The sequence below is a fragment of the Oncorhynchus clarkii genome, chromosome 18 (assembly GCF_045791955.1).
Source record: "Oncorhynchus clarkii lewisi isolate Uvic-CL-2024 chromosome 18, UVic_Ocla_1.0, whole genome shotgun sequence".
NCBI lineage: Eukaryota > Metazoa > Chordata > Actinopteri > Salmoniformes > Salmonidae > Oncorhynchus > Oncorhynchus clarkii.
Window position 1 is genome coordinate 54,677,366 of NC_092164.1, and position 27,795 is coordinate 54,705,160.

Here is a 27,795-nt window from a genome sequence, read left to right on the forward strand (position 1 = left end):
CATCTACATTCAATGCTCAGCATCTACCTGGAGGGGCAAGGACTCTTCACTGTTTTGGGATGATTTGATTATGCGTATACAATATTTACTTGTTCCAGCAATATAAATAGAGTGACTTTAAACATGAATCAGGTCAATGGGTGTCTCTCTAGTGATTCTATGTCTATGGTTCCTGCATCCTTATCTGCGTAAGAGATCTTATGGAGAAAGATGAGTCCCACAAAGATGCAGACAAAGAGAAACCATGAGTATGTCAACTCTTTTAAATAACCCTGAACACACAAATAGACTGCTGTCACGTCCGTCATAACGATGAGACCAAGGCGCAGCGTGAAAATAATAAATTCATCTTTTAATAAGGAAACATCAAACAAACTAACAAAATAACAAAACGACTGTGCCGCTATATAAACCGAGTGCTGACAGGCAACTACACAGACAATAACCCACAAAACCAACATGGAAAATGGCAACCTAAATAGGATCCCCAATCAGAGACAATGATAAACAACTGCCTCTGATTGGGAACCAATTCAGGCCACCATAGACCGACAACTGCAGTTATAAGCCTTTAACTCTTCACATACAGTATGTTAATGAGCGAGTATAGAGGCTTTTTACATTACTATACAAACACTCCTACACATTTTCATTTACCATGGCCTGTAGAGACTCAAACATCAAGGATGTCAACATCAATGACATAAATACCACTCAGTCTATTTTGACTCTACAGAGGCATTGCAGGAACATACAGTATATCTAGTAGCTACTGTGATAATGGCTTCCAGGGTGACATGATTGACTATGATAATGTGTAGACGATATACAAACAGACTAAGGTCATGGACATGCATACAGTTTACGTATAATGATCACATACACACATACACACACACACACATATGTATGGGCATGTACACACACACACATGCATCGACACAGATACACACACACATGCATCAACACAGATACACACACACACTGGGACACAACACACACACACAGTACAGTAGAGTGGTTTCCTCTACTCCCTGGTCTGTAATTCCATCAGCGGTGATTTGTCATTGGTACTAATCCAATGAGCAGAGATTTCAATGTCCTCCCAGCTAAATCCATGCTTTCATTTCCCTGCAAATTGATTTGATCTCTCGCTTCTCTCGCTTCTCTCTCTTCTCTCTCTTCTCTCTCTTCTCTCTCTTCTCTCTCTTCTCTCGCTTCTCTCTCTTCTCTCTCTTCTCTCCATTGTCCTGTGATGTCAAATCAATCTTGTTGCTAGGTGCTCTGGGGGTTAATTATATAGTTCTCTATATGGGGGTTAATGGTATAGTTCTCTATCGGGGGGTTAATGGTATAGTTCTCTCTATGAGGGTTAATGGTATAGTTCTCTCTATGGGGGTTAATGGTATAGTTCTCTATCTGAGGGTTAATGGTATAGTTCTCTCTCTGAGGGTTAATGGTATAGTTCTCTATATGAGGGTTAATGGTATAGTTCTCTATCTGAGGGTTAATGGTATAGTTCTCTATATGGGGGTTAATGGTATAGTTCTCTATCGGGGGGTTAATGGTATAGTTCTCTCTATGAGGGTTAATGGTATAGTTCTCTCTCTGAGGGTTAATGGTATAGTTCTCTCTCTGAGGGTTAATGGTATAGTTCTCTATATGAGGGTTAATTATATAGTTCTCTATATGGGGGTTAATGGTATAGTTCTCTATCGGGGGGTTAATGGTATAGTTCTCTCTATGAGGGTTAATGGTATAGTTCTCTCTATGGGGGTTAATGGTATAGTTCTCTATCGGGGGGTTAATGGTATAGTTCTCTATATGAGGGTTAATGGTATAGTTCTCTATCGGGGGGTTAATGGTATAGTTATCTATCTGAGGGTTAATGGTATAGTTCTCTATATGAGGGTTAATGGTATAGTTCTCTATCTGAGGGTTAATGGTATAGTTATCGATCTGAGGGTTAATGGTATAGTTCTCTATATGAGGGTTAATTGTACAGTTCTCTATATGAGGGTTAATGGTATAGTTATCTATCTGAGGGTTAATGATATAGTTCTCTCTCTGAGGGTTAATGGTATAGTTCTCTATATGAGGGTTAATGGTATAGTTCTCTATATAAGGGCTAATGGTATAGTTCTTTATATGAGGGTTAATGGTATAGTTCTCTATCTGAGGGTTAATGGTATATTTCTCTATATGAGGGTTAATGGTATAGTTCTCTATCTGAGGGTTAATGGTATAGTTCTCTAAATGAGGGTTAATGGTATAGTTCTCTATATAAGGGTTAATGGTATAGTTCTCTCTCTGAGGGTTAATGGTATAGTTCTCTATCTGAGGGTTAATGGTATAGTTCTCTATATAAGGGTTAATGGTATAGTTCTCTCTCTAGGGGTTAATGGTATAGTTCTCTATATAAGGGTTAATGGTATAGTTCTCTCTCTGAAGGTTAATGGTATAGTTCTCTATCTGAGGGTTAATGGTATAGTTCTCTCTCTGAGGGTTAATGGTATAGTTCTCTCTCTGAGGGTTAATGGTATAGTTCTCTCTCTGAGGGTTAATGGTATAGTTCTCTCTCTGAGGGTTAATGGTATAGTTCTCTCTCGGAGGGTTAATGGTATAGTTCTCTATATAAGGGTTAATGGTATAGTTCTCTATCTCAGGGTTAATGGTATAGTTCACTATATGAGGGTTAATGGTATAGTTCTCTATATAAGGGTTAATGGTATAGTTCTCTCTCTAGGGGTTAATGGTATAGTTCTCTATATAAGGGTTAATGGTATAGTTCTCTCTCTGAGGGTTAATGGTATAGTTCTCTATCTGAGGGTTAATGGTATAGTTCTCTCTCTGAGGGTTAATGGTATAGTTCTCTCTCTGAGGGTTAATGGTATAGTTCTCTCTCTGAGGGTTAATGGTATAGTTCTCTATATAAGGGTTAATGATATAGTTCTCTCTCTAGGGGTTAATGGTATAGTTCTCTCTCTGGGGGTTAATGGTATAGTTCTCTATATAAGGGTTAATGGTATAGTTCTCTATCTGAGGGTTAATGGTATAGTTCTCTATCTGAGGGTTAATGGTATAGTTCTCTCTCGGAGGGTTAATGGTATAGTTCTCTATATAAGGGTTAATGGTATAGTTCTCTATCTCAGGGTTAATGGTATAGTTCTCTATCTGAGGGTTAATGGTATAGTTCTCTATATGAGGGTTAATGGTATAGTTCTCTATCTGAGGGTTAATGGTATAGTTCTCTATATAAGGGTTAATGGTATAGTTCTCTATCTCAGGGTTAATGGTATAGTTCACTATATGAGGGTTAATGGTATAGTTCTCTATCTGAGGGTTAATGGTATAGTTCTCTCTCTGGGGGTTAATGGTATAGTTCTCTATATGAGGGTTAATGGTATAGTTCTCTCTCTGAGGGTTAATGGTATAGTTCTCTATATGAGGGTTAATGGTATAGTTCTCTCTCTGAGGGTTAATGGTATAGTTCTCTAGTTCTCTATATGAGGGTTAATGGTATATTTCTCTATATGAGGGTTAATGGTATAGTGAGGGTTAATGGTATAGTTCTCTATAGGGTTAATTGTACAGTTCTCTATATGAGGGTTAATGGTATAGTAGGGTTAATGGTATAGTTCTCTATATGAGGGTTAATGGTATAGTTCTCTCTCTGAGGGTTAATGGTATAGTTCTCTATCGGGGGGTTAATGGTATAGTTCTCTCTCTGAGGGTTAATGGTATAGTTCTCTATCGGGGGGTTAATGGTATAGTTCTCTATATGAGGGTTAATGGTATATTTCTCTATATGAGGGTTAATGGTATAGTTCTCTATCTGAGGGTTAATGGTATAGTTCTCTATCTGAGGGTTAATTGTACAGTTCTCTATATGAGGGTTAATGGTATAGTTCTCTCTCTGAGGGTTAATGGTATAGTTCTCTATATGAGGGTTAATGGTATAGTTCTCTCTCTGAGGGTTAATGGTATAGTTCTCTATCGGGGGGTTAATGGTATAGTTCTCTATATGAGGGTTAATGGTATAGTTCTCTCTCTGAGGGTTAATGGTATAGTTCTCTATATGAGGGTTAATGATATAGTTCTCTCTCTGAGGGTTAATGGTATAGTTCTCTATATGAGGGTTAATGGTATAGTTCTCTCTCTGATGGTTAATGGTATAGTTTTCTATATGAGGGTTAATGGTATAGTTCTCTCTCTGAGGGTTAATGGTATAGTTCTCTATCGGGGGGTTAATGGTATAGTTCTCTATATGAGGGTTAATGGTATAGTTCTCTATATAAGGGTTAATGATATAGTTCTCTCTCTGAGGGTTAATGGTATAGTTCTCTATCTGAGGGTTAATGGTATAGTTCTCTATATGAGGGTTAATGGTATAGTTCTCTCTATGGGGGTTAATGGTATAGTTCTCTATATGAGGGTTAATGGTATAGTTCTCTCTATGGGGGTTAATGATATAGTTCTCTCTATGGGGGTTAATGGTATAGTTCTCTATCTGAGGGTTAATGGTATAGTTCTTTATATGAGGGTTAATGGTATAGTTCTCTATCTGAGGGTTAATGGTATAGTTCTCTATCTGAGGGTTAATGGTATAGTTCTCTATCGGGGGGTTAATGGTATAGTTCTCTATCTGAGGGTTAATGGTATAGTTCTCTATATAAGGGTTAATGGTATAGTTCTCTATATGAGGGTTAATGGTATAGTTCTCTATCGGGGGGTTAATGGTATAGTTCACTATATGAGGGTTAATGGTATAGTTCTCTATCGGGGGGTTAATGGTATAGTTCTCTATCTGAGGGTTAATGGTATAGCTCTCTATATAAGGGTTAATGGTATAGTTCTCTATCTCAGGGTTAATGGTATAGTTCACTATATGAGGGTTAATGGTATAGTTCTCTATCTGAGGGTTAATGGTATAGTTCTCTATCTGAGGGTTAATTATATAGTTCCTTATCGGGGGGTTAATGGTATAGTTCACTATATGAGGGTTAATGGTATAGTTCTCTATCTGAGGGTTAATGGTATAGTTCTCTATATGAGGGTTAATTATATAGTTCTCTATCTGAGGGTTAATGGTATAGTTCTCTCTCTGGGGGTTAATGGTATAGTTCTCTATCTGAGGGTTAATGGTATAGTTCTCTATCTGAGGGTTAATGGTATAGTTCTCTCTCGGAGGGTTAATGGTATAGTTCTCTATATAAGGGTTAATGGTATAGTTCTCTATCTCAGGGTTAATGGTATAGTTCTCTATCTGAGGGTTAATGGTATAGTTCTCTATCGGGGGGTTAATGGTATAGTTCTCTATCTGAGGGTTAATGGTATAGTTCACTATATAAGGGTTAATGGTATAGTTCTCTATATAAGGGTTAATGGTATAGTTCTCTATCTCAGGGTTAATGGTATAGTTCACTATATGAGGGTTAATGGTATAGTTCTCTATCTGAGGGTTAATGGTATAGTTCTCTATCGGGGGGTTAATGGTATAGTTCTCTATATGAGGGTTAATTGTATAGTTCTCTCTATAAGGGTTAATGGTATAGTTCTCTATCTGAGGGTTAATGGTATAGTTCTCTATCTGAGGGTTAATGGTATAGTTCTCTATATAAGGGTTAATGGTATAGTTCACTATATGAGGGTTAATGGTATAGTTCTCTATCGGGGGGTTAATGGTATAGTTCTCTATATAAGGGTTAATGGTATAGTTCTCTATCTGGGGGTTAATGGTATAGTTCTCTATATAAGGGTTAATGGTATAGTTCTCTATCTGAGGGTAATGGTATAGTTCTCTATATAAGGGTTAATGGTATAGTTCTCTCTCTGAGGGTTAATGGTATAGTTCTCTATATAAGGGTTAATGGTATAGTTCTCTCTCTGAGGGTTAATGGTATAGTTCTCTATCTGAGGGTTAATGGTATAGTTCTCTATCTGAGGGTTAATGGTATAGTTCTCTATATGAGGGTTAATGGTATAGTTCTCTATCTGAGGGTTAATGGTATAGTTCTCTATCTGAGGGTTAATGGTATAGTTCTCTATATGAGGGTTAATGGTATAGTTCTCTATATGAGGGTTAATGGTATAGTTCTCTATATCAGGGTTAATGGTATAGTTCTCTATCTGAGGGTTAATGGTATAGTTCTTTATATGAGGGTTAATGGTATAGTTCTCTATCTCAGGGTTAATGGTATAGTTCTCTATCTGAGGGTTAATGGTATAGTTCTTTATATGAGGGTTAATGGTATAGTTCTCTATATAAGGGTTAATGGTATAGTTCTCTCTCTGAGGGTTAATGGTATAGTTCTCTCTCTAGGGGTTAATGGTATAGTTCTTTATATGAGGGTTAATGGTATAGTTCTCTATCGGGGGGTTAATGGTATAGTTCTCTCTCTGAGGGTTAATGGTATAGTTCTCTCTCTAGGGGTTAATGGTATAGTTCTCTATATGAGGGTTAATGGTATAGTTCTCTATATAAGGGTTAATGGTATAGTTCTCTCGGAGGGTTAATGGTATAGTTCTCTCGGAGGGTTAATGGTATAGTTCTCTATATAAGGGTTAATGGTATAGTTCTCTATATGAGGGTTAATGGTATAGTTCTCTATATGAGGGTTAATGGTATAGTTCTCTATATAAGGGTTAATGGTATAGTTCTCTATATAAGGGTTAATGATATAGTTCTCTATCTGAGGGTTAATGGTATAGTTCTCTATATAAGGGTTAATGGTATAGTTCTCTATATGAGGGTTAATGGTATAGTTCTCTATCTGAGGGTTAATGGTATAGTTCTCTCTCTGAGGGTTAATGGTATAGTTCTCTCTCTGGGGGTTAATGGTATAGTTCTCTATATAAGGGTTAATGGTATAGTTCTCTATCTGAGGGTTAATGGTATAGTTCTCTCTCTGAGGGTTAATGGTATAGTTCTCTATCGGGGGGTTAATGGTATAGTTCTCTATCTGAGGGTTAATGGTATAGTTCTCTATATGAGGGTTAATGGTATAGTTCTCTATATGAGGGTTAATGGTATAGTTCTCTATCGGGGGGTTAATGGTATAGTTCTCTATATAAGGGTTAATGGTATAGTTCTCTATCTGAGGGTTAATGGTATAGTTCTCTATCTGAGGGTTAATGGTATAGTTATCTATCTGAGGGTTAATGGTATAGTTCTCTCTATGAGGGTTAATGGTATAGTTCTCTATATAAGGGTTAATGGTATAGTTCTCTATATGAGGGTTAATGGTATAGTTCTCTATCTGAGGGTTAATGGTATAGTTCTCTATATAAGGGTTAATGGTATAGTTCTTTATCTGAGGGTTAATGGTATAGTTCTCTATCTCAGGGTTAATGGTATAGTTCTCTATCTGAGGGTTAATGGTATAGTTCTCTCTCTGAGGGTTAATGGTATAGTTCTCTATCGGGGGGTTAATGGTATAGTTCTCTATCTGAGGGTTAATGGTATAGTTCTCTATATAAGGGTTAATGGTATAGTTCTCTATCTCAGGGTTAATGGTATAGTTCTCTATATGAGGGTTAATGGTATAGTTCTCTATCTGAGGGTTAATGGTATAGTTCTCTATCTGAGGGTTAATGGTATAGTTCTCTATATAAGGGTTAATGGTATAGTTCTCTATATGAGGGTTAATGGTATAGTTCTCTATATAAGGGTTAATGGTATAGTTCTCTATAAAAGGGTTAATGGTATAGTTCTCTATCTGAGGGTTAATGGTATAGTTCTCTATATGAGGGTTAATGGTATAGTTCTCTATATGAGGGTTAATGGTATAGTTCTCTATCTGAGGGTTAATGGTATAGTTCTCTATATAAGGGTTAATGGTATAGTTCTCTATATAAGGGTTAATGGTATAGTTCTCTCTGAGGGTTAATGGTATAGTTCTCTCTCTGAGGGTTAATGGTATAGTTCTCTATATGAGGGTTAATGGTATAGTTCTCTATATAAGGGTTAATGGTATAGTTCTCTATATGAGGGTTAATGGTATAGTTCTCTATCTGAGGGTTAATGGTATAGTTCTCTATATGAGGGTTAATGGTATAGTTCTCTATATAAGGGTTAATGGTATAGTTCTCTATCTGAGGGTTAATGGTATAGTTCTCTATCTGGGGGTTAATGGTATAGTTCTCTATCTCAGGGTTAATGGTATAGTTCTCTATCTCAGGGTTAATGGTATAGTTCTCTATATAAGGGTTAATGGTATAGTTCTCTATATAAGGGTTAATGGTATAGTTCTCTATATAAGGGTTAATGGTATAGTTCTCTATATAAGGGTTAATGGTATAGTTCTCTATATAAGGGTTAATGGTATAGTTCTCTCTCTGAGGGTTAATGGTATAGTTCTCTATATAAGGGTTAATGGTATAGTTCTCTATCGGAGGGTTAATGGTATAGTTCTCTATATAAGGGTTAATGGTATAGTTCTCTATCTCAGGGTTAATGGTATAGTTCTCTATCTGAGGGTTAATGGTATAGTTCTCTATCTGAGGGTTAATGGTATAGTTCTCTCTCTGAGGGTTAATGGTATAGTTCTCTATATGAGGGTTAATGGTAAAGTTCTCTATCTGCGGTGTAGATTGGCTTGTTCCCCCGAGCCGCTATGGGGATTAAGCCAGTTAACATACACACACAAAGGACATACACACATGCAGAAGACAAACACACACAAAGGACATACACACATGCAGAAGACAAACACACACAAAGGACATACACACATGCAGAAGACACACACACCTGCAGAGGACATACACACATGCAGAAGACACACACACACGCAGAGGACATACACACATGCAGAAGACACACACACACGCAGAGGACATACACACATGCACAGAGAGAACAACACCCAAGGACAAGATCCCTCAGACACACACATGCACACAATGCACATAGACCCACAGACACACACACACACACACACATAGGCACTCGGTCTATCAACCTTTGAAATCGGTCACATCCCCCTACAAACACTGAACCTTTTGGTGCAGTACGCTTCTGCTTAAATGGGCCTCACAAACAGAGAGATTGACAGACACACACACACACACACACTCACAGAAACATACACTTACACACACTGACACACACACACACACTCACAGAAACATACACTTACACACACTGACACACACACACACACACACACACACACACACACACACACTCACAGAAACATACACTTACACACACTGACACACACACACACACACTCACAGAAACATTCACTTACACACACTGACACACACACACACACTCACAGAAACATACACTTACACAAACTGACACACACACACACACACACACACTCACAGAAACATACACTTACACACACTGACACAAACACACACACTCACAGAAACATACACTTACACACACTGACACACACACACACACACACACTCACAGAAACATACATTTACACACACTGACACACACACACACACACTCACAGAAACATACACTTACACACACTGACACACACACACACACTCACAGAAACATACACTTACACACACTGACACACACACACACACACACACTCACAGAAACATACACTTACACACACTGACACACACACACACACACACACACACACACACACACACACACACACACACACACACACACACACACATTCTCTCTATCCCCATGCTAATAGGAAAACTTGCCATTAGCTTTAGTGTATTTCTGTGGATGGCACTAAGGCAACGAGATGTGCTGGGAGGCTAATGTAGCATAGCCACACTACGTACTGCCCCATCAGTCTGCACTGAGCATTACACACACACACACACACATCAGCAGCAGCAGCAAGCCTCTCTTTAATGGTCTAGCTGTGTTCTCTCCCTGTCTGACCTCAGTAGCCTCATTGCCTGGCTTCCTCTGAGAGGACAAGTACTCTGAGAATATTTCACACACACACTGCACTACACACACACACACACACACACACACACACACACAAACACACCAGTCTGCGGCTGGTTTCGGATGTGAGGGAAAGCACTCCAAGAGTCAATGAAGCTTCACATTGAGTCAGCACTAAACAACCCTCAGCACAGTTCCCCCAACACACACACACACACACACACATTTATACACGCACAGCGATATCAATAAAAAACACACCGCGCACACTGCTTTCAACACACACATAGAGCATTCAACACAAACACACACACAAAACCAACTTGACTCACTCTGCCCGAACCATGACTTTATTACTGTCCAGACACATCTGTATCATGGTTCTAGCACTGAGCCACTGAGGCCTATTGGTAATGACCAGGGCCCCCAGACTGGCCATTAGCAGAAGACCTCAACAAGCTGTTTAGACTGGCCTGTCCCAAACACCCACACGAACTAATCATCACTGAAATAGGTCATGAACAGAAAACACACACACACACACACGCTGGGGGGAGAGAAACAGTTGGTCCTGGCAGTTCCCGTCTGTCTCACTGTACATTCTTATTAATCAGTGTTAGCTATATTGTTAGGCAGTTCCTCTGCCTCCTCTTTGCTCTTTCTTTTCTCACTTTCTCTCACTGCTCCCTCTCTTTCACTCACTCTCTCTCTCTGCTCTACTTCCTCTCGCTTGCGTTTCTCTGTCACGGCATTCTGTCATGATCTTTGTATTCTGACTTGTTGTCCATTGCTGCTACTTTGAGGTTTGAACATTTTTCTCCTTTTTTTCTGTGTTCCTCTCCCTCTCTTCTTGTCCATCTGTCCTTCTGTACTTTTTGTCTTCCTTTGCAACCGCACAACCCATCCATTCCTCACTCTCATGTGTGTGAATGTGTGTATGCGGTTTGCGCCCCAATGCTCCCATTACTTGTTAAATGTGTGTGTGTGTGTGTTTCCGGTTGTGTGTTTTCCTTTGTCTTTTGTGTGTCCTTCCTCCCCCCTTGCCTGTGTTTGTGCCCTAAACCTTGTGTGTATCTTCCCTCGTCGTGTGTATCTTCCCTCGCCGTGTGTGTATCCTCCCTTGTCGTGTGTGTATCCTCCCTCGTCGTATGTATCCTCCCTCGTTGTGTGTGTATCCTCCCTCGTCGTATGTGTATCCTCCCTCATCGTGTGTGTATCCTCCCTCGTCGTGTGTGTGTGTGTTTGTGTGTCTTAAAGTCCACCGCTGGAGGCGTCGCGTAGCAGACTGCTCCTGAAATGCTCCAAGTGTGGTGTGATCTCAAGTACAGCTATGTCCAGCTCTACAGCCAGCAGCGCCATGTTAGTCCACACACAGACACACACCCAGACACACACACACACACAGACACACACCCAGACACACAGCCACACACACACACAGACACGCACCCAGACACACACACAGACACACACCCAGACACACACACAGACACACACACACACCCAGACACACACACACAGACACACACCCAGACACACACACAGACACACACCCACACACTCACTGTCTCTTTCTTTCTGTCTTCTCTCCCCTACTGTCCTCACTCTCTCATTGGTGGGGTGCAAAGAGAGTTGTCTGAGAGTTAATATGACCATCTCTGCTCTTCCATCTCTCTCTCTTTCTACATCTCCCCCTCACCAGCTCTCTCATTCTCTCTCTCTATCCCTCTATCCCTTTTTCTGTCTGTCTGTCTGTCTGTCTGTCTGTCTGTCTGTCTGTGTCTGTCTCTCTCTCTCTCTCTCTCTGAGGCTAAAGACAGATCTGTCTTTCTGACAGTCTAACACTCTGGATATGAAACTATGACAGCATGAACATATTCAATTGTTGTCAGATTTCATGGGTAACCAGAGGGAACACACACACACACACACACACACTCATGCTGGGATCTCACATCAGCAGACCCCTTATAGACAGCTGTCAGTTATCCGTCTCTCACCTGGCCGCGTTCTACATCCATCACACCGTCTGGAGAGCAACTGAAGTGTGTGTCACTGTGTGTTCGTGTGCGTGCTCGTGTGTCACTGTGTGTTCGTGTGCGTGCTCGTGTGTCACTGTATGTTCGTGTGCGTGCTCATGTGTGTCACTGTGGGTTTGTGTGTGTGCTGTGTGTGTGATTGTGGTCACATTCACATGTGTGAATGTGTTATGAGTGAATTGCCATCCAAGATTCTAGAGGCTGAACTTCTCTCCCCCTCTCCTCCCCCTCTTCTTTCCTCTCCTCCCCCTCTTCTCCCATCTCCTCTCCATCTCCTCTCCCTCTTCTCTCCTCTCCTCCCTCTCTTCTGCCCTCTCCTCTCCATCTCCTCTTCCTCTTCTCTCCTCTCCTCCCCCCTCTTCTCCCCTCTCCTCTCCATCTCCTCTCCCACTTCTCTCCTCTCCTCTCCATCTTCTCTCCTCTCCTCCCCCTCTCCTCTCTTCTCCATCTCCTCCTCCTCTTCTCCCCTCTCCTCTCCATCTCCTCTCCCTCTTCTCTCCTCTCCTCTCCATCTTCTCTCCTCTCCTCCCCATCTCCTCCCCCTCTCCTCTCCTCTCCATCTCCTCCTCCTCTTCTCCCCTCTCCTCTCCATCTCCTCTCCCTCTTCTCTCCTCTCCTCTCCATCTTCTCTCCTCTCCTCCCCCCTCTTCTCCCCTCTCCTCTCCATCTCCTCTCCCACTTCTCTCCTCTCCTCTCCATCTTCTCTCCTCTCCTCCCCCTCTCCTCTCTTCTCCATCTCCTCCTCCTCTTCTCCCCTCTCCTCTCCATCTCCTCTCCCTCTTCTCTCCTCTCCTCTCCATCTTCTCTCCTCTCCTCCCCATCTCCTCCCCCTCTCCTCTCCTCTCCATCTCCTCCTCCTCTTCTCCCCTCTCCTCTCCATCTCCTCTCCCTCTTCTCTCCTCTCCTCTCCATCTTCTCTCCTCTCCTCCCCCTCTCCTCTCCTCTCCATCTCCTCCTCCTCTTCTCCCCTCTCCTCTCAATCTCCTCTCCCTCTTCTCCGGTCTTTCTCCTCTCTCAGGGCATCCCTGTGGAGTTCCTGTGTAGTTCTCCCTCTGCTGGCTCTGACTTGGATGTCTGCTGTGTTGGCCATTACCGACCGCCGCTCCACACTGTTCCAGGTACATTTTGCTGTCTTCACACACACACACACACACACACACACACACACACACACACACACACACACACACACACACACACACACACACACACACACACCTGCATGCACACCAATCTGCTTTATTAGCATGAAATCATTGTGTCAATATTGCCAAAGCAACAATGTATACAATATACATTGTAATAAAATTATAAAGAATAACAAATAATAATATAAAATGGTAGTAAATAATACTACAAAATGACATACAAAAATAACAACAATATAGTAGAAAGGTAATACATATAAACATGGAAAATGAAACTATAACTAACTTATAACTAAATAACTGTCATCTTCACCATTACATCAGTACTACAACTCCCATCATTATTACTGCTACTACCACCACCATCATTACATTGCTATTATTACCATTATCACCCATACCACAACTATTTGGAATGATAAACAACAATAATAATAGTAATAACAATAATAGTAATAACATGAATACTAATAATAAGTAAGTTACTGTTTACTATACAGATGTTATTATTCAGTGTCCCTCAGGCTATGGCAGGAAAATACATATTTGGCTGCAAGAGGAGCCATTGCTCCTTCGCCCATGAGTAGTTTTTCCTCTGGGTTTAATAAGTAAACATTTGGAATAAATGTAGTCATTTCTGTGAATAATGAATCTCTTGGTGAGGAATATTTCTCACAGTAAAGGAGAAAGTGCATCTCTGTTTCTACCTCCCCTGTCGTGCAGTGACCACATACACGCTCCTCTTTGGGTAGCCATGTCTTTTTATGTCTGCCGGTTTCTATTGCCAATTGGTGGTCACTCAGCCTGTACTTGGTAAGGATCTGTCTCTGCTTCGTATCTCTGACAGAGTAGAGAGAATCAACCAATTCATATTCTCTGTTTAGGAAAATAATAAAAATAGCAAATTAGTCGGCTTTGGGATTTTGTTTCGTTTTTCCAATGTTGTAAATATGAGTCCTTTGATTGGTTCATGACTTTGTTTATTGGAATTCTTTCTTTTGAAGCAGTGCTGGTGTCAGCTTGGTTGGTTAAGTCCAACACCAGCTGACTGGGAGGGCTTGTTTCTAGGCTCAGTTCTTGGGTTTGAAGTGCTTGAAGTTTGACTTGAGTTTAGATGTAGCCAAAATTTGAATGATCTTTTCTGTATTTTCATTACCATTTTAAAGCGGCCCAATTCTGCCCTACATGCATTAGTTGGTGTATTTCTCTGGACTTCTAGAATTTTCCGACAGAGTTCTGCATGTAGGGCTTCAATTGGATGTTTGTCCCACATATTAAAGTCCAGTTTATTGAGTGGCTCCCAAACCTCACTTCCGTAAAGAGCTATTGGGAGGATTACACTGTCAAATATTTTTGTCCAAATTCTTATTGGGATGTTGATTTTGAATAATTACATTTTTATTGCATACAATGCTCTGTGGGCTTTATCTTTGAGTGCATTCACTGCATATTAAAGTTTCCCGATGCAGATGTCGTCAGAATGTAACGGTTTTCTTTAGGTGAAGGAGAGTCGGACCAAAATGCAGCGTGGTGGTTATTCATGGTATTTTAATGAAGAAAAAACTATACATGAATAAAATGACAAAACAATAAACGTGTGAAAACCTAAACAGCCTATCTGGTGACAACAAACACAAAGACAGGAACAATCACCCACAAACACACAGTGAAACCCAGGCTACCTAAATATGGTTCCCAATCAGAGACAATGACTAACACCTGCCTCTGATTGAGAACCATATCAGGCCAGACATAGAAATAGACAAACAAGACATCCAACATAGAATGCCCACCCAGCTCACGTCCTGACCAACACTAAAACAAGGAAGACACACACGAACGATGGTCAGAACGTGACACAGACCCAGGTATGAGTCATCTTTTGTGTGTTCAATTATGATGTTGTTCAGGGTGAATTTATATTTGTGTTTCTGTTTTTGGGGGGAAAATCATGATTTACAAAAAAAAAATTACTGCCAAGGCCCAATTTTGACAATATTGCTCTAGAATGTTAAGGTTCTGTTGGAGAACTTCTTTGGTTGGTACCTCTGTCAAATAGTGTGAGTGCTGGGGCTGGAGAATGGTCCAATATGTCTGCTAATTCATTGATATAAATGTTGAAAAGATTTGGACACAAACTGCAGCCTTGTGTCACACCTCGACATTGTGAAAATAATTCAGTTTTTTGGTTTTTATTGCGCACTTGTTTTCTGTGTACATACATTTTATTAAGTCATACACCTTACCACCAAAGCCACGTTGTAGAATTTTGTAGAATAGGGCTTTGTGCCAAATATAATCAAATTATTTTTTAAAGTCAATAAAGCAAGCAAAGATTTTGCCCTATTTTTTGCCCTATTTTTAATTAGTGTGTGTAAGGTATGGTCAGTAGTGCGATAGTTGGGGAGAAAGCCAATTTGACATTTACTTATTACATTTTTTTCTTGAAGAAAGTTTTGAATTCTTGAATTCAAAATGCTACAGAAAACCTTTGCCAAGTTACTGTTTACACAAATTCACCTGTAATTATTGGGGTCTGATTTGTCTCCACTTTTGTGGATAGAGGAGATGAGCCCCTGGTTCCAGACATCAGGGAAGCAGCCAGAAGTTAAATCCATGTTGAACAATTTAAGCACAGCATTTTGCAACTCAGGTGTGCTGTTTTTCAGCATTTCATTTCAATGTTATCTAGACCACAAGCCTTCTTTCATTTGATAGATTAGAGATATTCATTTATTTCTTGTTGGGTTATTGGGTAATCTAATGGATTTAGGTTGTTTTTAATGACTGATTCAAGGATGTTCCATTTTTCATGATTTCTAATTGCTTATGTTGTAAGTCTTTTTGTGGGATGTTTTTGTATAGATTATCAAAATAAATTCCCAAATTTTCTCTCTCTCTCTCTCTCTCTCTCTCTCTCTCTCTGTTGATCTTTCTCTCTCTGTTGATCTTTCTCTCTGTGTCTCTCTATCTACTGTATATGCTAACTGACTCATGTTCTGCTCTTTTTCAGGTGCTGTTTGCTGTCTTTGACTCTGTCCAGGGCTTCGTCATCATTACTGTGCACTGTGTCATGCGCCGCGAGGTTAGTGTGTGTGTGTGTAAACATGTGTCTGTCTGTCTGTCTGTCTGTCTGTCTGTCTGTCTGTGTTTACTGACTTTCTCCTACTGAAGTGTACAGTACCAGCTAGCTAGCTAGACAGAGAATCAGCTGAGACATGGGAAGGATTACTCTTGTGAATATGCCAATAGCTCCAGCATATATTAATATAATACATCATTGTCCAGATGATGCAGGGCCCCTATAAAGAGATTAGTAAGACACTATGAAGTAAGACGATAAGTCCCCATTCTAATGCCCTCAATGCTCATTCACCACAGACCCACACAGGGCCCCTAGTGAGACCAAATACCCATACACACACACACATGCATGCACACACACACACACACATGCATGCATGCACACACACACACACACACACGTACCCGAAAGCACACACGCATGTACACGTACACACGCGTACACACACACGTACACACACACAATCGCAAACTACCCCCTAGTATGCCCAAATACCCAACTACCCACAATGCATTGGGGTTTGATCCATTCCGTGCCTACACAGCATCTCCAAGCCTCTCCTCCAGCTACGATATGCATAGTTAAATAGGTTATTGGATAAACTGATACAGTAGTTTAAAACATAATATTAAATGCCAGAAGCGCTAAGCCATATATGTTAAATCAATATCACAAAAGCGTAGGATTAGTCAACTAAATCCAGGAATTATTTTAGTAAATATGAAAATCTCTGCCAGGGACTGAACCTAATCCCTAATAGCTGCAGCACAACGGGTAAGGAGAGTATGCTACCTCTGGATTGGAGAGATGTGGAGAGAAGGAGAGGAAAGTGAGATGAGAGATATTCTAAAGAAGATGTGAAGAGGAACAGATAGGCAGAGGGTTGGAATAGAAGAAGATGGAGCTTGAATGAACAGAGTTCATGGATCTATAGAGAGGGTGTGTTGCAGAGCAACAACGGGTGTATGAGAGCGAGGAAGGGAGGGAGGGAAAAGAGAGTGGTTAAGAGAGCATGCAGACATCTGTGGAAAATGTTATTTATCCAATAGGGAGTGAGAGAACACAGATGTATAGAAAATGTGATTAGCAAAATGAGAGAGGGGGGAGAGGGAGGGAGTGAGAAAACATAGATGTATATATAGAAACCGTGACAAACAGAGAGAGGGGAGGGAGAGAGATGGATGGATGGAGAAAATGAGGAGAGAGGTAAGGGACATGGGTGTATGTATGAAAATAATGACCTTAGCAGAGAGGAGGGGGAGTGGGACAAAAATAGGGAGGGAGAGGTGACAGAGAAAATAGAGGGAGAGAGAAGGAGACAGGGATAATGAAGAACACAAAGGCGAGAGGGTGAACATGGAGGAGGGAGGGAGTACATTATAGACCCAAAGGAAACCCATTTGACTGTGAAATGAGAATGACCTAGCCATTAGCGTGCCAAAGTACCCAGCAGGGAATCAGAGTTAACTTAGAGAGGATGGAGAGAGAGGGAGAAAGCTAGTTGAAGATAGAGAAAAAATGTCCTCCTTTGTGCTACCTACATGTACAAATTAGGATCTGGCTAAAAATACTTGAATCAGTTATAGAACCCATTGCCCTTAATGGTTGTAAGGTCTGGGGTCCGCTCACCAACCAATAATTCCCAAAATGGGATAAACACCAAATTCAGACTCTGCATGCAGAATTCTGCAAAAATATCCTCCGTGTACAACGTAAAACACCAAATAATGCATGCAGAGAAGAATTAGAATGATACTTCAGTAGGTCGATACTTAAGACTGACCCAAACTTAACTTTTGACTATGTACAGACTCAGTGATCATAGCCTTGCTATTGAGAAAGGTCGCCGTAGGCAGACCTGGCTCTAAAGATGTGCACACTGCCCACAAAATGAGGTGGAAACTGAGCTGCACTTCCTAACCTGCTGCCAAATGTATAACCATATTAGATATACATATTTCCTTCAGATTACACAGATCCACAAACAATTTGAAAACAAACCCGATTTTGATGAACTCCCATATCTATTGTGTGAAATAACACAGTGTGCCGTCACAGAAGCAAGGTGTGTGACCTGTTGCCACAAGAAAAGAGCAACCAGTGAATAACAAACACCATTGTAAATACAACTCATATTTATGTTTATTTATTATCCCTTTTGTACTTTAACTATTTGCACATCGTTACAACACTGTAATTAATACATAATATGACATTTGTAGTGTCTAAATTATTTTGGAACTTCTGTGAGTGTAATGTTTTATGTTCATTTTTATTTCACATTTGTGTTTTATCTTCTTCACTTTCTTTGGCAATGTTAACATATGTTTCCCATGCCAATAAAGCCCCTTGAACAGACAGACAGACAGACAGACAGACAGACAGACAGACAGATAGATAGTAAGGGTTGTCGTCGGTGGAAGAAGGAGAGGACCAAAGCGCAGCGTGGTTAGTGTTAATCTTTTTGGTAAGAAACTGAACACTTCAAAAATACAAAACAACAAAGTGACAACCGAAACAGTTCTATCTGGTGCAGACACACAAAGACTGAAAACAACCACCCACAAACCCCAACAGAAAACAGGCTACCTAAATATGGTTCTCAATCAGGGACAACATTAGACAGCTGCCTCTGATTGAGAACCATATTAGGTCAAACACAGAAATAGAAAATATAGATAGATAGATAGATAGATAGATAGATAGATAGATAGATAGATAGATAGATAGATAGATAGATAGATAGATAGATAGATAGATAGATAGATAGATAAATAAATAGATAGATAGATAGATAGATAGATAGATAGATAGATAGATAGATAGATAGATAGATAGATAGATAGATAGATAAATAGATAGATAAATAGATAGATAGATAGATAGATAGATAGATAGATAGATAGATAGATAGATAGATAGATAGATAGATAGATAGATAGATAGATAGATAGATAGATAGATAGATAGATAGATAGATAGATAGATAGATAGATAGATGGCGAGAGAGGCGATAATGCAGTAAATGCCCAATTCATCTGACACGGCCTCTGCTCTGATCCAATATGCAGTCGCTCTCTCTCTCTCTCCTCTCTCTCTCTCACACACACAAACACACACACACACGCACACACACACACACACACACACACACACACACACACACACACACGGAACACACGCTGTATACCCACTGAGTGAAGATGGCTTTTCGTTGGCTCTGCAGCTCATTTCAGTGTTCTGTTCTCAGATTCCACTCATAGGGTGGCGATTTGTTGTCCTACTCATCGGCTCAGATTGAAGTCAGGTCTCTGTCCTCAGTTGAAGACATGGTTCACTGATATCATGGAGGGATGGTGGGACACAGATTACAGATTAGCAGAGTTCATTGAGTCAGGGACAACAACCACACTTCAAATCAAACTTTGTCGTAAAATAATAAAATGAAGGAGATAAAAACAAACTGAATGCAATAAAAGAGATGAACCTTGAAACAAAATGGATGTCTAAATATGGACTTTGTTCATAGACACGATTTGTCGTCACAGCGTGTCAGTGTAGTTATTGTGTGTGATATGTGTATACGTACATTCACGTGTCCTATCCATGTTGAGCTGGTTACATACTGCACATTTTTTGTAAATGGAGAAAAAAAAAAAAAATCATTAAGCGGTATTGTGTATAAATTTATGAGGACATTTTTTTATTTAATACATTTTAGCATTAGACTGTAACGTAACAACATGTGAAAAAAGTCAAGGTCTGAATATTTTCAGAACCCACTGTATATACAAAAGTATGTGGACACCCTTTCAAATGAGTGGATTCAGATATTTCATCTACACCCGTTACTGACACGTGTATAAAATCGAGCTCACAGCAATGCAATCTCCAAACATTGGCAATAGACTGTCAATGAGGCACCATCATAGGAAGCCAACTTTCCAACAAGTCAGTTCATCAAATGTCTGCCCTGCTAGAGCTGCCCCGGTCAATTTTAAGTACTAATATTGTGAAGAGGAAATGTCTAGGAGCAACAATGGCTTAGCCGCGAAGTGGTAGGTCACACAAGCTCACAGAACGGGACGAGTGTTCAATTGTGTAGTGCGTAAAAATCGTCTGTCCTCGGTTGCAAAACTCACTACCAAGTTCCAAACTGCATCTGGAAGCAACATCAGCACAATAACTGTTCGGCGGGAGCTTCATGAAATGGGTTTCCATGGCCGAGCAGCCACACACAAGCCTAAGATCCCCATGCACAGTGCCAAGCATCGGGCTGGAGTGGTGTAAAGCTCGCCCCCATTGGACTCTGGAGCAGTGGAAATGTGTTCTCTGGAGTGATGAATCAAGCTTCACCATCTGACAGTCTGACGGACGAATCTGGGTTTGGCGGATGCCAGGAGTAAGCTACCTGCCCCAATGCATAGTGCCAACTGTAAAGTTTGATGGAGGAGCAATAATGGTCTGGGTCTGTTTTACATGGTTTTGGCTCGGCCCCTTAGTTCCAGTGAAGGGAAATCTACAGCATACAATGACATTCTAGATGATTCTGCGATTCCAAATTTGTGGCAACAGTTTGGGAAGGCACTTTTCTGTTTCAGCATGACAATGCCTCCATGCTGAAAGCGAGGACATACAGAAATGGTTTGTCTATATCGGTGTGGAAAAACTTTACTGGCCTGCATTGAAAGGATGAATTGGAATGCAGACAGCGAGCCAGGCCTAATCGCCCAACATAGGTGCCTGACATCACTAATGCTCTTGTGGCTGAATGGAACCAAGTCCCTGCAGCAATGTTCCAACATCTAGTGGAAAGCCTTCCCAGAAGAGTGGAGGCTTTTATAGCAGCAAACGGGGGACCAACTCAATATTAATGCCCATGATTTTGGTATGAGATGTTCAACGATTGGTCATGTAGTGTACATATAAACAGTACCAGCACTCAAAATGAGTCCTGCAACTATTAACTCCAAGTCAAGCACTGGTTCAAGTATCTCATTTTTTTAAACATTATTATCATTGTCCCCAATGCACGTTATGCCCAAAATTCAACAGTGAAGTTGGTGACTGTATTTGTATTTATTATGAATCCCCAGTACTCTCCCTGGTGTCCAGCAAAATTGAGGCAGTTATACAATTTAAAAAACATTACAATTAATTCAAAACAGATTTCACAACACATTAAGTGTTTGCCCTCCTGCCACTACTCTATTACCACATGTCTACAACACAACATCCATCTGTGTATGTGTGTATTAGGGCGTATGTTATCATGTGTGTGTATGCATGTGCCGGCGGCGCCGACAGAGATGGCCGCCTCGCTTCACGTTCCTAGGAAACTATGCAGTTTTTTGTTTTTTTACGTGTTATTTCTTACATTAGTACCCCAGGTCATCTTAGGTTTCATTACATACAGTTGAGAAGAACTACTGAATATAAGATCAGCGTCAACTCACCATCAGTACGACCAAGAATATGTTTTTCGCGACGCGGACCCTGTGTTCTGCCTTACAAACAGGACAACGGAGTGGATCCTATGCAGCGACCCAAAAAAACGACTCCGAAAGAGAGGGAAACGAGGCGGTCTTCTGGTCAGACTCCGGAGACGGGAACACCGTGCACCACTCCCTAGCATTCTTCTTGCCAATGACCAGTCTCTTGACAACAAGGTTGATGAAATCCGAGCAAGGGTAGCATTCCAGAGGGACATCAGAGACTGTAACGTCCTTTGCTTCACTGAAACATGGCTCACTGGAGAGACTCTATCCGAAGCGGTGCAGCCAACGGGTTTCTCCACGCATCGCGCTGACAGAAACAAACATCTTTCTGGTAAGAAGAGGGGCGGGGGCGTATGCCTCATGGCCAACGTGACATGGTGTGATGAAAGAAACATACAGGAACTCAAATCCTTCTGTTCACCTGATTTAGAATTTCTCACAATCAAATGTAGACCGCATTATCTACCAAGAGAATTCTCTTCGATTATAATCACAGCCGTATATATCCCCCCCCAAGCAGACACATCGATGGCTCTGAACGAACTTTATTTAACTCTCTGCAAACTGGAAACGATTTATCCGGAGGCTGCATTCATTGTAGCTGGGGATTTTAACAAGGCTAATCTGAAAACAAGACTCCCTAAATTTTATCAGCATATCGATTGCGCAACCAGGGGTGGAAAGACCTTGGATCATTGTTACTCTAACTTCCGCGACGCATATAAGGCCCTGCCCCGCCCCCCTTTCGGAAAAGCTGACCACGACTCCATTTTGTTGATCCCTGCCTACAGACAGAAACTAAAACAAGAGGCTCCCACGCTGAGGTCTGTCCAACGCTGGTCCGACCAAGCTGACTCCACACTCCAAGACTGCTTCCATCACGTGGACTGGGAGATGTTTCGTATTGCGTCAGATAACAACATTGACGAATACGCTGATTCGGTGTGCGAGTTCATTAGAACGTGCGTTGAAGATGTCGTTCCCATAGCAACGATTAAAACATTCCCTAACCAGAAACCGTGGATTGATGGCAGCATTCGTGTGAAACTGAAAGCGCGAACCACTGCTTTTAATCAGGGCAAGGTGTCTGGTAACATGACCGAATACAAACAGTGCAGCTATTCCCTCCGCAAGGCTATCAAACAAGCTAAGCGCCAGTACAGAGACAAAGTAGAATCTCAATTCAACGGCTCAGACACAAGAGGCATGTGGCAGGGTCTACAGTCAATCACGGACTACAGGAAGAAATCCAGCCCAGTCACGGACCAGGATGTCTTGCTCCCAGGCAGACTAAATAACTTTTTTGCCCGCTTTGAGGACAATACAGTGCCACTGACACGGCCTGCAACAAAAACATGCGGTCTCTCCTTCACTGCAGCCGAGGTGAGTAAGACATTTAAACGTGTTAACCCTCGCAAGGCTGCTGGCCCAGACGGCATCCCCAGCCGCGCCCTCAGAGCATGCGCAGACCAGCTGGCCGGTGTGTTTACGGACATATTCAATCAACCCCTATACCAGTCTGCTGTTCCCACATGCTTCAAGAGGGCCACCATTGTTCCTGTTCCCAAGAAAGCTAAGGTAACTGAGCTAAACGACTACCGCCCCGTAGCACTCACATCCGTCATCATGAAGTGCTTTGAGAGACTAGTCAAGGACCATATCACCTCCACCCTACCTGACACCCTAGACCCACTCCAATTTGCTTACCGCCCAAATAGGTCCACAGACGATGCAATCTCAACCACACTGCACACTGCCCTAACCCATCTGGACAAGAGGAATACCTATGTGAGAATGCTGTTCATCGACTACAGCTCGGCATTCAACACCATAGTACCCTCCAAGCTCGTCATCAAGCTCGAGACCCTGGGTCTCGACCCCGCCCTGTGCAACTGGGTACTGGACTTCCTGACGGGCCGCCCCCAGGTGGTGAGGGTAGGCAACAACATCTCCTCCCCGCTGATCCTCAACACTGGGGCCCCACAAGGGTGCGTTCTGAGCCCTTTCCTGTACTCCCTGTTCACCCACGACTGCGTGGCCACGCACGCCTCCAACTCAATCATCAAGTTTGCGGACGACACAACAGTGGTAGGCTTGATTACCAACAACGACGAGACGGCCTACAGGGAGGAGGTGAGGGCCCTCGGAGTGTGGTGTCAGGAAAATAACCTCACACTCAACGTCAACAAAACTAAGGAGATGATTGTGGACTTCAGGAAACAGCAGAGGGAACACCCCCCTATCCACATCGATGGAACAGTAGTGGAGAGGGTAGCAAGTTTTAAGTTCCTCGGCATACACATCACAGACAAACTGAATTGGTCCACTCACACAGACAGCATCATGAAGAAGGCGCAGCACCGCCTCTTCAACCTCAGGAGGCTGAAGAAATTTGGCTTGTCACCAAAAGCACTCACAAACTTCTACAGATGCACAATCGAGAGCATCCTGGCGGGCTGTATCACCGCCTGGTATGGCAACTGCACCGCCCTCAACCGTAAGGCTCTCCAGAGGGTAGTGAGGTCTGCACAACGCATCACCAGGGGCAAACTACCTGCCCTCCAGGATACCTACACCACCCGATGTCACAGGAAGGCCATAAAGATCATCAAGGACATCAACCACCCGAGCCACTGCCTGTTCACCCCGCTATCATCCAGAAGGCGAGGTCAGTACAGGTGCATCAAAGCTGGGACCGAGAGACTGAAAAACAGCTTCTATCTCAAGGCCATCAGACTGTTAAACAGCCACCACTAACACTGAGTGGCTGCTGCCAACACACTGACACTGACTCAACTCCAGCCACTTTAATAATGTGAATTGATGGGAAATGATGTAAATATATCACTAGCCACTTTAAACAATGCTACCTTATATAATGTTACTTACCCTACATTATTCATCTCATATGCATACGTACAGTGCCTTGCGAAAGTATTCGGCCCCCTTGAACTTTGCGACCTTTTGCCACATTTCAGGCTTCAAACATAAAGATATAAAACTGTATTTCTTTGTGAAGAATCAACTACAAGTGGGACACAATCATGAAGTGGAACGACATTTATTGGATATTTCAAACTTTTTTAACAAATCAAAAACTGAAAAATTGGGCGTGCAAAATTATTCAGCCCCTTTACTTTCAGTGCAGCAAACTCTCTCCAGAAGTTCAGTGAGGATCTCTGAATGATCCAATGTTGACCTAAATGACTAATGATGATAAATACAATCCACCTGTGTGTAATCAAGTCTCCGTATAAATGCACCTGCACTGTGATAGTCTCAGAGGTCCGTTAAAAGTGCAGAGAGCATCATGAAGAACAAGGAACACACCAGGCAGGTCCGAGATACTGTTGTGAAGAAGTTTAAAGCCGGATTTGGATACAAAAAGATTTCCCAAGCTTTAAACATCCCAAGGAGCACTGTGCAAGCGATAATATTGAAATGGAAGGAGTATCAGACCACTGCAAATCTACCAAGACCTGGCCGTCCCTCTAAACCTTCAGCTCATACAAGGAGAAGACTGATCAGAGATGCAGCCAAGAGGCCCATGATCACTCTGGATGAACTGCAGAGATCTACAGCTGAGGTGGGAGACTCTGTCCATAGGACAACAATCAGTCGTATATTGCACAAATCTGGCCTTTATGGAAGAGTGGCAAGAAGAAAGCCATTTCTTAAAGATATCCATAAAAAGTGTTGTTTAAAGTTTGCCACAAGCCACCTGGGAGACACACCAAACATGTGGAAGAAGGTGCTCTGGTCAGATGAAACCAAAATTGAACTTTTTGGCAACAATGCAAAACGTTATGTTTGGCATAAAAGCAACACAGCTCATCACCCTGAACACACCATCCCCACTGTCAAACATGGTGGTGGCAGCATCATGGTTTGGGCCTGCTTTTCTTCAGCAGGGACAGGGAAGATGGTTAAAATTGATGGGAAGATGGATGGAGCCAAATACAGGACCATTCTGGAAGAAAACCTGATGGAGTCTGCAAAAGACCTAAGACTGGGACGGAGATTTGTCTTCCAACAAGACAATGATCCAAAACATAAAGCAAAATCTACAATGGAATGGTTCAAAAATAAACATATCCAGGTGTTAGAATGGCCAAGTCAAAGTCCAGACCTGAATCCAATCGAGAATCTGTGGAAAGAACTGAAAACTGCTGTTCACAAATGCTCTCCATCCAACCTCACTGAGCTCGAGCTGTTTTGCAAGGAGGAATGGGAAAAAATTTCAGTCTCTCGATGTGCAAAACTGATAGAGACATACCCCAAGCGACTTACAGCTGTAATCGCAGCAAAAGGTGGCGCTACAAAGTATTAACTTAGGGGGGCTGAATAATTTTGCACGCCCAATTTTTCAGCTCTTGATTTGTTAAAAAAGTTTGAAATATCCAATAAATGTCGTTCCACTTCATGATTGTGTCCCACTTGTTGTTGATTCTTCACAAAAAAATACAGTTTTATATCTTTATGTTTGAAGCCTGAAATGTGGCAAAAGGTCGCAAAGTTCAAGGGGGCCGAATACTTTCGCAAGGCACTGTATATACTGTACTCTATATCATCGACTGTATCCTTATGTAATACATGTATCACTAGCCACTTTAAACTATGCCACTTTGTTTACATACTCATCTCATTTGTACATACTGTACTCGATACCATCTACTGTAGTGTATCTTGCCTATGCTGCTCTGTACCATCACTCATTCATATATCCTTATGTACATATTCTTTATCCCCTTACACTGTGTACAAGACAGTAGTTTTGGAATTGTTAGTTAGATTACTTGTTATTACTGCATTGTCGGAACTAGAAGCACAAGCATTTCGCTACACTCGCATTAACATCTGCTAACCATGTGTATGTGACAAATAAAATTTAATTTGATTTGATTTGATGTGTCTGTGCCTGTACTGGTGTGTCTTCACAGTCACCGCTGTTCCATCGGGGGTATTTTATCGCTCGGGGCAGGCCTGAATGTGAAAGCCTTGTTATATTAGCTCTCTCTCTCAAGTGACTTGTGATGCCAAAGGTAATGTGGGTGTAAATGTCATAGTGTGTACCCACCACCCAGCATTAGCTTACCTAATGAAAGTATCAGAGAATAGCAAACAATATGCTATATCTCTGAGCGCTGCGTCTCTGGCGTCAGTTACCACCGTAACTATCTTTGTTTTAATAGTATTATCCTCCTAACGGAACCCTCAGTAGACTGGCTGCCTATCTAGATTCAACAACTGTGTACTTTTGGTACCCATTTGTCATACTTGAGTAAAATAAAGATACCTTAATAGAAAATGGCTCAAGTAAAAGTGTACTTTTGGTACCCATTTGTCATACTTGAGTAAAATAAAGATACCTTAATAGAAAATGGCTCAAGTAAAAGTGTACTTTTGGTACCCATTTGTCATACTTGAGTAAAATAAAGATACCTTAATAGAAAATGGCTCAAGTAAAAGTGAAATTCACCCGGCAAAATACCACTTGAGTAAAAGTCTAAGAGTATTTGGTTTTATATATACTTAAGCATCGGAAGTATATGCAATTGAAAAAATATACTTAAGTATCAAGGTAAAAGTAAAAGTATAAATCATTTCAAATTACTTATATTAAGCAAACCAAACTGCACAATTGTTTTTTTACTTTTTATTATTTACGGATTGCCAGTGTCACGCTCCAACACTCAGACATCATTTACAAACAAAGAATTTGTTTTTAGTGAGTCCACCAGATCAGAGGCAGTAGGGATGACCAGGGATGTTCTCTGTTTAGTGAGTCCACCAGATCAGAGGCAGTAGAGATGACCAGGGATGTTCTCTGTTTAGTGAGTCCACCAGATCAGAGGCAGTAGGGATGACCAGGGATGTTCTCTGTTTAGTGAGTCCACCAGATCAGAGGCAGTAGGGAGGATCAGGGATGTTCTCTGTTTAGTGAGTCCACCAGATCAGAGGCAGTAGGGATGACCAGGGATGTTCTCTGTTTAGTGAGTCCACCAGATCAGAGGCAGTAGGGAGGATCAGGGATGTTCTCTTGAGTGTGTGAATTGGACCATTTTCCTGTCTTGCTAAGCATTCAAAATGTGACGAGTACTTTTGAGTCTCAGGGAAAATGTATCTAGTAAAA

The 27,795-nt window shown here is 41.5% G+C and overlaps 1 protein-coding gene across 1 annotated transcript in view; it reads left to right on the forward strand.

The window, feature by feature from the left end:
• LOC139373700 (adhesion G protein-coupled receptor B2) overlaps window positions 1–27,795 on the forward strand; it is a 326,533-nt gene that overhangs the window by 248,739 nt on the left and 49,999 nt on the right. Inside the window, exons 23-25 of the mRNA XM_071114575.1 lie at window positions 11,150–11,251; window positions 12,950–13,049; window positions 16,093–16,164. Of these exons, the coding sequence (XP_070970676.1) occupies window positions 11,150–11,251; window positions 12,950–13,049; window positions 16,093–16,164 (274 nt within the window). The remainder of the gene's footprint in view (window positions 1–11,149; window positions 11,252–12,949; window positions 13,050–16,092; window positions 16,165–27,795) is intronic.